General features: G+C 37.6%; 1 protein-coding gene across 1 annotated transcript in view; it reads right to left on the reverse strand.

Moving 5' to 3' along the window:
- The window catches only part of LOC120220686, a gene marked incomplete at its 5' end in the record, with an annotated part of 94,799 nt that extends 86,497 nt beyond the window's left edge, over positions 1–8,302 (reverse strand). Inside the window, 4 exons of the mRNA XM_039217809.1 lie at positions 2,576–2,722; positions 5,506–5,585; positions 7,286–7,354; positions 8,258–8,302. Of these exons, the coding sequence (XP_039073740.1) occupies positions 2,576–2,722; positions 5,506–5,585; positions 7,286–7,354; positions 8,258–8,302 (341 nt within the window). The remainder of the gene's footprint in view (positions 1–2,575; positions 2,723–5,505; positions 5,586–7,285; positions 7,355–8,257) is intronic.
- Between the last annotated feature and the right edge of the window lie 3,507 nt (positions 8,303–11,809).

Raw genomic sequence — 11,809 nt, forward strand, 5'->3', positions numbered from 1 at the left:
ACATAAATAATCATTTTTTAAGTGACCAAGAGTTCTGCTTCTGGCAATGATGGACTAGGTTACTTCAGATAAACCATCTTACTATGCAACTAAAAAGGCTGGACAATATATATATTTTTTAATTGTGTTTGAAAGTGGGGCACCTGATAGCTCAGTTGCTTAAGAGTCCAACTTAGGCTCAAGTCAAGATCTTGCAGTCTGTGAGTTCAAGGCCTGCATCAGGCTCTGTGCTGACAGTCCAGAGCCTGGAGCCTGTTTCAGATTCTGTGTCTCCTTCTCTCTCTCTGTCCCTCCCCCACTTGCAGTCTGTGTCTCTCTCTGTCTCTCTCTCAAAAATAAACAAACATTAAAACATTTTTAAATAAAAATTTTAAAAATTGTTTTTGAAAGCATCAGTCACTTATAAAAGCAGCAAGGATTTACAGATCCAAGATTATAGGATGTATATATGCCATTTTTCCTTCAAGGCATTTGTGGTGGCTAACAATTAAGAAGCTGAGCAGAGCCTGGAGATAAGATATACCAGAACTAGGGAACAAAAACCAGAGTTCAGACCCTTCCAAGGATGAAATGCAAGGTAAACATGTAGGCTTTCAGCTGGGACCCCAAAAGGTGAAACCACAAGAGTAAGTGCCTCCTTCCTTATCTTGTGACTTACTTGCCTCACACTAGTTCCAGTCCTACTACTAGGAACAAGATTAAACCATAAAAGACTAATCCTCGGGATGCCTGGGTGGCTCAGTGAGTTAAGCATCTGACTTAGGTCATGATCTCACAGTTCATGGGTTCGAGCCCCACATCAGGCTCTGTGTTGACAGCTAGCTCAGAGCCTGGAGCCTGTCTTTGGATTCTGTGTCTCCCTCTCTCTCTGACCCTCCCCTGCTCATGCTGTCTCTATCTCTCTCTCAGAAATAAAAAAAAAATTAAAAAAAAAAAACTAATCTTCATAGGATCCAAACCCAAATCATTTCAATCTCAATCTCAAGTGAATTAAGGTGATCTGGTATCATTAGTGTCCCTAGTCTAGTTGGCTGACAGATGCAAATGTCATACTTTTCTGTAAGAATATACAATCAAGAGCCACAAATTAGTTCTACAAATACAATGTTTGGCATTCAATAAAAACACCTAGTTATATGAGAATATAAGGTTTGACTGAAAGTTACGAGAAAAAAAAAACCAATAGAAACAGACCTACAGGAGATTATCATAGATAAACTTTAAAATAGCAATGGTTGGGATGTCTGGGTGGCTCAATTGGTTAAGAGAACAACTCTTTTTATTTTTTATAGTTTATTTTTGAGACAGAGAGAGACAGAGCATGGGTGGGGGAGGGGCAGAGAGAGAGGGAGACACAGAATCTGAAACAGGCTCCAGGTTCTGAGCTGCCAGCACAGAACCTGATGCGGGGTTTGAACTCAAGAACTGCGAGATCATGACCTGAGCCAAAGTTGGACGCTTATCTGACTAAGCCACCCAGGCGCCCCAAGAGGCCAACTCTTGATCTCGGCTCAGGTCATGATCTCATGGTTTGTGAGATTAAGCCCCATGTCAGGCTCCATGCTGATGGTGCAGAACCTGCTTCAGATTCTCTCTCTTTCCCTCCCTCTCTACCCTTTCCTCGCACATGGGCATGCGTGCTCTCTTGCTTGCTTGCTCTCTCAAAATAAATAAACTTAAAAAATTTTTTTAGTATTTTTATTTATTTTTCTGAGTGGAAGAGGGGGGGAGAGAGAGGGAGATGCAGAATCTGACATGGGCTCCAGGCTCTGAGCTGTCAGCACAAAGCCCGACATGAGGTCAGACTCATGAATGGTAAGATCACGCCCTGAGCTGAAGTTGGATGCCTAACTGACTGAGGCACCCAGGTACCCCAATAAATAAATAAACTTTAAAAAATAGCAATGATTACTATGTTCAAAGAATTCAAAGAGAAGACAGGGGATTTTGATAGACAAGTGGAAACTATAAAATAAAGGAAAATAACTACAATAAAATAATTGAAATTAAGAATTCAATTAGTTTGGGGTGCCTGGGTGGCTTAGTTGGTTCAGTGTCCAACTCCAGATTTCAGTTCATGTCATGATTTCATTGTTTGTGAGTTTGAGCCCCACATCAGGCTCTGTGTTGACAGTGTGGAGCTTCTTGAAATTCTCTCTCTGCTCCTCCCCAGCTCCCTCTCCCTCTCCCCCCATCTCTCTCAAAATAAATAAACTTAAAAAAAAAAAACCTATACAAACAAAAAAGAATTGGTTTAACAACAGATTAGAAATGAAGAAAAAAGAACCAGTGAACTGTAAAATAAGATGGGAGAAATTATCTGGACTGACGCATAGAGAAAGAAAAGGTTGGGAAATACAGAAAAGAGCACAAGAGACCTATAGAATACATTGTTGAGTGAAGAGTAGAGCAAGTATTCTACTTTCTCCCTTAAAAATAGAGTCTCACCTCTTTTCTTGCCATTGCACTGACTTTTCTAAACAAATATCTAAAGCCCATGTCTCAAAAGAAAAAAAAATGTACAAATAACACACAATTAAGATGAAGACTTTTTTGTTTTATTTATTTCTTTTACCTTTCCCGAGGTTGTTGCTGAAGCTTTTCAAGTCGCACTACAGATGGCTGGTCAGTTTGGGGCACTGCAGTTGGCATGCCAACAGTAACATTCAGGTCTGGGGATAGGAATGCTGGATATTCTATTGGCTGTGGTGTAATTACATTTCTGCAAAGATGATTATAATGTTAAATACTGAAATTATACAAAAGACACTTCTAAAATCAGTGGTAGCTAGCACTTTTACATTGTTAAGCTCACCTGTCTACCTTGAACCATCAGAGGGTAGAGCTAGGAAGACAAAAACGGTCAGAGATCCTGACAGAAGTGCTCTCTTGATTACTCTTACTACGAAAATGGGCAGCAGGGATGGGAAAGGAGATAAGGACCTGAAGTTCTAAAGTTTTTGAGCCGTATAAAGTGTTTAAGCCCAGACCTCTCTCCCAACCTCTAGATCTAAATTTCTATTTTATGGCCTGGCCAAGTTGACGCATAAAATTAATCATCACAAGTCCACCCACCACTTGTCAACCTGACACCCAGAAGTATCTCTTTAAATATATTTAATCTCCAAATCATAATAATAACATGACATAACTATCCTGCATACAACCAAAAACTCACTAGCCTCTTCCCCAGAATAAAAGTCTTTGCATGATGTTTACTCATCTTAATATCCTGAAACTTAAATAGTGTGGTGTAAGTTTAATAATACTTAAATATAATATAAAGTCAATAAAGCTTATGTTATATGATGATAAGATATGAGAGAGAGGAAAGAAAGATATTTATATATAAATATATATATTTTTCAGGTGGACCAGAGTAGCACACCCAAATGATGAATAAGTTGTCTCCAAAATCCAAAACTGCCACCAGTGTTGTACCTCTGTTGTGGTTATAGGAAAGGCCAGATATAACAATTTATCTTTCACCTTAGCAGGATTATCTTGACAAGCCGGATACCACTGGATCCTCAAAATTTCAATGAGGGAGAGGACCCCTGAATTTTTGTCAGAATTCTTTCTACACCCTCTGACATGCAAAAGTCTTACCTAAGTAATTCTAGATTAGTTGCTACCACTGTTGTTTAACATAGTACTGGAAGTCCTAGCATCAGCAATCAGACAACAAAAGGAAATAAAAGGCATCAGAAGTGGCAAAGAGGAAGTCAAACTAACTTTTCGCAGACGACATGATACTCTACATAGAAAACCCGACAGATTCCACCATCTGTATGATGAAAACTATAGAAAACTTATGAAGGAAATTGAAGAAGACACAAAGAAATGGAAAAACATTCCATGCTCATGGATTGGAAGAATAAATATAGTTAAAATGTCATTACTACCCAAACCAATCTACACATTCAATGCATTCCCAATCAAAATTGCACCAGCCTTCTTCTCAAAGCTAGAACGAACTATCCTAAAATTTGTATGGAACCACAAAAGACCCCGAATAGCCAAAGTAATATTGAAGAAGAAAACCAAAACGGAAGGCATCATCATCCCAGACCTGAGTCTCTACTACAAAGCTGTCATCATCAAGACAGTATGGTATTGGCACAAAAACAGACACACTGACCAATGGAATCGAACAGAGAACTCAGAATTGGACCCACAAATGTACAGCCAACTAATCCTTGACAAAGCGGGAAAAAGTATACAATGGAAAAAAAGACAGCCTCTTTAATAGACGGTGCTGGGAGAACTGGACAGCAACATGCAGAAGAATGAAACTAGATCATTTTCTCACACCATACACACAGATAAACTCAAAATGGATAAAGGACCTGAATGTGAGACAGGAGACCATCAAAACCCTAGGGGAGAAAGTAGGAAAGAACCGCACCGATTTCTTACTTGACACATCCCCAAAGGGAGGGTAATCACGAGCAAAAATGAAGTACTCATCAAGAGTACATTGATGATGACCTCATCAAGATTATAAGCTTCTGCATGGCAAAGAAAACAATCCATAAAACTAATAGGCAACCGACAGAATGGGAAAAGATAGTTTCAAAGACATATCGGATCAAGTCCTAGTATCCAAAATCTACAAGGAACTCACCAAACTCTACACCCGAAAAACAAACAATCCAGTGAAGAAATGGGCAGAAGACATGAACAGACACTTCTCCAAAGAGGACATCCAGATGGCCAACAGACCCATGAAACGATGCTCAGATTCCCTCATCATCAGGGAAATACAAATCAAAACCACACTGAGATACTGCCTCATGCCAGTCAGAGTGGTTAAAATGAGCAAATCAGAGGACTCTCGAAGCTGGTGAGGATGTGGAGAAATGGGCACCCTCCTACACTGCTGGTGGGAATGTAAACTGGTGCAGCCCCTCTGGAAAACAGTGTGGAGGTTCCTCAAAAAATTAACAATAGCACTCCCCTATGACCCAGCAATAGCATTGCTAGCAATTTACCCAAGGGATACAGGATACACTCTCAACAACAGCCAAAACATGGAAAGAGCCTAAGTGTCCATCAACGGACAAATGGATCAAGAGGATGTGGTTTATCTATACAATGGAATAATACATGGTAATGAGAAAGAATGAAATCTAGCCATGTGTAGTAACATGGATGAACCTTGAGGTTGTTATGCTGAACGAAATAAGACAGGCAGAGAAGGACAAATACCATATGTTTGCACGTATAGGAGGATTAGGAGGAACTTAATGGAGGACCATGGGGGAGAAAAAGGGGAAAAATAGTGGGGGAGAGGGAGGAATGCAAACCATGAGAGACTCTTGAATGCCGAGAACAAACCAAGGCCTGATGGGGGTTGGAAAGAGGGGAAGGGGGTGATGGGCATGGAGGAGGGCAGTTGTGGGGATGAGCACTGGGTGTTATATGGAAACCAACTTGACAATAAACTATTAAAAAATAAATGCCACATAATCCTATTACATAAATCAGAGTTCAAACACTTACGTCACAGGGTCTGTTCTTTCTGGAGGTGGTGCAACATTCATAAACATGGATGGCTCAATAATTTTCTGAAGAGGTTTTAACTGAAGAAAATCATAAGTGTATTTTAACACTGCTTAGTTACAATTACAGTGTGCTCTAATACTACTATCCTCCAGGACTATGAGATAAGCCTTAAACATATACAAAAAGAAATAGAATTTTGAGGGAAGAAAGAACTAATATTTATTGATCACTAAATATCTGTCAAGAACATTATACCTTTAATATTTTTTTAATCCTCTCAATAATCCTATGATACAGATAATTGTGCCTATTTTACAAAAAAAATGCTTAAGGATCACTACTTGGCTCAAGGTTATCCAACAAACATCTGAGCCAGGTTTTGAATGCAGCTTTATCTGTCCCCAGCAGAGTGCTCTTTCTACATTATCAAGACAGGGGGTTAGGGGACTATATTAATGAAAAGTTTATAGACATAAAAGCAAAAATCAAAAACTTTTATATTTCCCACTCTTTTTCACATAATACCTCCGCTTCATGTTTTTGGCAGAGTCTGCCTACATAAAACAATACATGCCTAGTCTTAGTATCTCCCTACGAATGTGACTGCCACATGTTTTACTCCTATTCAGACAAAAAAACCTACCTCTGAAGTTGGTGCTTATAAACTGTGTTACAAAATGGACTAAACAGAAGTCTCTATAAGGGCCAATTCATAAGAAAATAAAATAAGCAGAAGGAAAAGAAAGAAAAATCAAAGGAAAGAAGGAAAAGTATGAAAAAAGACTGTGTCTAGTGATTTCTTTTCTATATTACTTCTGATTCAAAGTGCATTAAAAGTTATTATGATATACCAAGGCAAAATTTTAGAATAACATTTCCAGGGAAAATATAGCAACAGACTTATTTAATAAGAATAATGTACCCACTCTCAATTCCTAATTTAAAAAACAACCAAGACTATAAAAAATAGCAAAAAAAAAAACAGAAATGAAAAATTACATGCAAAGTACAGGGGTCATATCCCCTATATAACAGCAGCACTGATGGCACTGGATTTATAAATGCCCCATAGTTTTGATACTACCCAGGGATATCAAGAGTTCTTTCAAACACTTGGTGAGAATGTATGTTGGTACAACACTTCTAGAACAATTCTTTGACAAGGCCATTGTTTTGAACAAAAATTTCCATTCTAGGAAGGTAACCTACGTACATAATAAAAAAGAAAAACAGGATACAGGTTAATGTACAAAAATTTCCACTAGAAGATGGATGTATGGTAATGAATTTAAAGGGGGCAGCCCAAGGTAGGAAGATTAACTTCTTTGCAAATATAACTTTCTTGATAAACCAAGGAAGACTCAAATATCACCAGACATTGAAATAACTGTTGGTGGGAAGGAGCATATGTGACCAGAGTAAAAAATATTATGTGACTATAATTAATGACTCCATTTTTAATAGTATTTTTCGATATAAAAATCTACACTTCTCATATACCTAAAATAATTTTGTTTTTAATCGAATGAAAACACAGACACACAAAAGCAAAGTTTTAATATAAAAGCATTTTGGATAAAGATTATTTTTAAATGTACATGGAAATAAAAAATGGTAGTTTCCTTTATCCTTAGGCTGGAGAAAAACAGCATTCTTTTAAAAATATTTATTTTTTTAAAAAAATATGTATTTTAAAGGATTTATCAAACTAGATAAGGGCTCAGAAGAGATTTGACTAAAGAGCTATAGAATAACTTTTTAAAAGAGAGGAACTAACCTGATGTGAAAATCCATAACCAAAGTTTCCATACGAGAACATAAACTCTACCTCCACCCTGCAGATAAACTAAACACGTGGCAAATTTATTTTATTGTTTGATCAGAAAGATATTTTAATAAAGTGATAGCCAACTAATATTTTTACTTCACCAATCTATTTTAAAAATCCACAAAACATGAATCTCCTGATTAAAAAGAACAAAACAAAAACATTCACACAAGGAAATCCTATAGAAGAATCTATGGAGTTCCTAAAATGTTAAAAACTTGATGTTAAGGAATACTGTATGATTGTTAAGGAGAAAATATCTGTTTATAATTAACAGGATTACCTTGATATACATATGAATATACATGCATATGGGTTTAAAGTATTTACTCACACTTCTCCTACCACCACTTCCATTTTCAAATAAAAATTTTATTTAGACACATGATTTCATCTTTCTGAACCCCAGCATGCTCAAATGTGAAATGAAGGAGAGTGTCAGAGGTTATGACCTCAAATGTCCGTCATTCTCTTTCTTATGTTCCTTGTCCCTGTTTTAGCTATCGGCAACAGAAGTCTCTTTGAATAAAAGATCAATTAATAAAAATAATTTTAAGTAATTAAAAAGGAATTCAAGTGAGAACTGTAAACTCTTCAGACACTCCTCAAGGAGAAAATTATTTTCTCAATTAAAGCTGAAGAGTCAAAAGAAGCAGTTGGGGCATTTTACTCTCTTATCTAATGATTTCAATTTTCTTGTTCACCATTTAGCAGGAAGGTAGCAGCATTAAAAAAAAAAAAGTGGAGATGAAGATTTTGTGAGCAAATATTGTTCTATTTAATACATTTCTATGAATGCAAATAGTGACTGGTAGAGAAAGAGAATAAAAACACTATCAGAGGTTAAAACTATATCAGAGCAAAGTTATATAAAATGTAAGTGTGTCCACAAAACTTTGGAAGTTTCAGTAAAGTTCTTACTGTATTTTTATTCAGTATTTGAAATTCTTCAATAAAGCACCCTTTCTGGAAAAAAGGAATAAATGATAAAATTCCCAAATACAGAGTCACTCATAAAATCATCCGTATATAATCTAAACCATTTCATAAATTTTGGAAAATCAGATAATGATTTTTAATGCACATGTTATTTTAATACCTAAATACAAATATAATGACTATTTGGAAGAAATAAAAATTCTATGTTGTATCAAAAATAAATGTTAATATTTACAGTTATGTTTTAGACAAAAATGTTTCTGCTAGTTATAGTTCCTCATTCTCCAAGTCTTAAAGGACCATGCCTGCATTCCTTTTGTGGGCTTTAACATACCTCTGCATGATAAGCTGACTCATGATGGGACTGCTTCTCTCACCCTCAGGACTGTTGCGATCTTTGTAACCAGGTAAACTTTGGGTATCCTTGTTCACTACCTCTCATCATCTCTGCCATGCTATCAGTCCTCCCATTTAATCCAGCATCCCAGGGTTAACCAGCAACCTTCCATCTTTAACTGCTCCGCTAAACATTCCCTCTTTATTATACCTAAGACTCGGCTTACTACTAAGGATGCTGCTTCCCTCACAGACTCCTCGCATGAAGGCCCACATACCTCAAGACCAGGAGGTGGAATAGCATCCTCCACATTCCCCTTCTATTGCTTCCAGATCATATTATTACACATAGATATAAGCAGTTTTCCATTTTTAAGCTTCAAGCTAACTGGCATGTGTTTCAGACATTCTGGTCATAATTCTCATTTAGTGCAAACTTTAGCACCTGGTTCACACATCCTCTCCACCCACAAAACCTAGAAATCTGCAGAACCTATTTAATCCCTGCCCTCTCAGTTCCTGACAAAGCATTATAATGAAGGAAGTAACATCTGATGGTACATGGCAGACATTACACAGAATTAGCATATTATATATGTTCTTCATGTAAAGTCACAAGATTTCTCAGAAAATTCATAAATACCAAAATAGATTTCCTTAATGATCCTGTCAATCTGCTCTTTACAGCTTTTTGCTCTTGATAGCAATCCCTTTTCCCAAAGTGGGGAGTGGGGAAACACTGTATTGTTCTAAGACTGCCTTTTTCTTCTTTTTTTATAAACTGGGCCTCTGCTTTTGACCAAAGAACTTGACCTACTGATTGATTCATCTCCCTTATATGTAAAGTGAACTTTTAGTCATACTTTTAACTACGGCAAATAATGGACTTTGTCCTCTAGGTCTTAGATCTGCCAATTAAGTCTTCACTGGAGTCAATTAATATGTTCATCTTGAATGTGCTTCTCAAATCCACTGGGTTTTTTTTTTTTTTAATTTTTTAATGTTTTTTTTTTTGTTGTTGTTTTTGAGAGACAGAGAGAGAGAGAGCGTGAGCAGGGGAGGGTCAGAAAGAGAGGGAGACACAGAATCCGAAACAGCCTCCAGGCTCTGAACTAGCTGTCAGCACAGAGCCCGACGCAGGGCTCGAACCCACAAACCGCAAGATCATGACCTGAGCCAAAGTCGGACGCTTAACCGACTGAGCCACCCAGGCACCCCTCAAATCCACTGGGTTTTAGACTTGCCTTCACTCAGCTCCTCTGATGAGTTTCAGTGTGTAGCAATGAGCTAGTTGGCAACCTGTCCTGAATTTGGTTTTGCTCTGCCCAAAGCACATTACATGCCTGAGCCTAGTCTGGGAAAGTGCAGGGTGAGTGTTAGAGTGGGGGTGACACTAGATTACTCAAAGGTATGAATTGAGGAACAGATACTCAAAGGTATGATGTTTTATAAGGCACTGCTCTAACAATATTTCACACTTTTGAATTTCCTCTTGCCTTTCTCAAAAAATTACAGTGCTACCCATCTTTCTGTTTATCACCTAGTCCTAGGCTTATCTGGTATACAGCCAAACAAAAAAATCACAAGTAATACTAGAGTTCATCCCAAAATTAATACTCACATTCTTTTTATAATCAATACAGGAATATTATAAACTCCAATATACTTAAATTCCTTAACTGGACCCTAGACCCTAACAATTAGCTGATGTTTCTGTTTTCTCCCAGAGCCTCAAAGGAATACAAGATGTATCAGGGGTGAGAAGGAACAAGGGATTCATGATACAAGCTACAGATCAATTATTTTTTTACAAAGCTATGAAAAACCTGTTATGTGAGTTTTAAAATTCAACTCAAGGTCTTCTTCCTCCATAATAAGTCCAACTATCCTCAGAAAGTAACTGATAATAATTGGTAATCATAACAATACACTTACGGCCTCTTCATGTATACCTGTGGAATAACTGTTATGCACTAAGATGGCCCTTCCATGTTTCCAAACATGATCTGTAGTCTTGTCATCAGGTCTTCCCAATTCATCCAAGTTCTAAATATGACCAGTCTGCATGAGGAATTCTACCCTAGATAGTAGTTCTAGAACTAAAACAAATGGTTTATAATTTATCCCTGCATGGGACCCAAATACCAAATGATACAGCTCAAGCTTTAGAGACCAGACAAACCAGCATAAATTTGACTGGAATAATTCTAGACTATAATACTTCCCTTGAACTTTTACTGTCCAGTGTGGTAGAGTCTGTGCAGTAACCTACACATGTTGTTGGTACCCCGGTAAACACTTCAGGAAAAGTAAAATCATTAATAAACTAGGAGGCCTTCATGAAAAGATGTTCAATAGTATTGGCTATTAGGGAACTACAAATTAATACCAAAAATGAGGTATTACTAAACACCTATGAGAATGGCTAAACTATAAAATGGTCAATGCTGAAGAGAATGCTGAGAAACTGCATCATTCACTTCTGATGAAGATGCATTAACGGCCTAGCCATTCTGGAAGACAGTCTGGCAGTTTCTTTAATGACTCTACATGCAACTATCTTACAAACAAGAAATTTATCTGAGAAATGAACACGTGCACTCACACAAAAACCTATACATGAATGTTTACAGCAACTTTATTCATAGCAGCCCAGAACTGGAAACCCGGATGTCCTCCAATGGGCAGACAGTTAAACAAACTGTGGTATACTCGACAGCAGAAAAGGAATGAACTAGTGACACACACAATAACCTGGATGACTCCCCAGAAAATTACACTGAGTGAAAAAACCCACCATGAAAAGGTTACATACTGTGTGATTCCATTTATGTAATATCCTTGAAATGAGAAAATTACAGAAGAGAAGAAAAGATTAATGGTTGGTTGCCAAGGGTTAGGAGGGGGTAGGGCAAGAAGGAAGTAGATGTAGCTATAAAAGGGAAACATGAGGCTTCCTGGTAGAGGTGGAAACATTCTGTATCCTGGTTGAGATATTATGCCATAGTTTTGAAAGATGTTACCATCAGGGGAAACTGAGCAAAGGATACATGGGGCACCTGGGTGGCTCAGTCGGTTAAGCATCCGACTTCAGCTCAGGTCATGATCTCATGGTTTGTGGGTTCAAGCCCTGCATCGGGCTCTGTGCTGACAGCTAGCTCAGAGCCTGGAGCCTGTTTCAGATTCTGTATCTCCCTC

Source organism: Hyaena hyaena, unplaced genomic scaffold (assembly GCF_003009895.1).
Source record: "Hyaena hyaena isolate Hyena2069 unplaced genomic scaffold, ASM300989v1 scaffold_724, whole genome shotgun sequence".
Taxonomy (NCBI): Eukaryota; Metazoa; Chordata; class Mammalia; order Carnivora; family Hyaenidae; genus Hyaena; species Hyaena hyaena.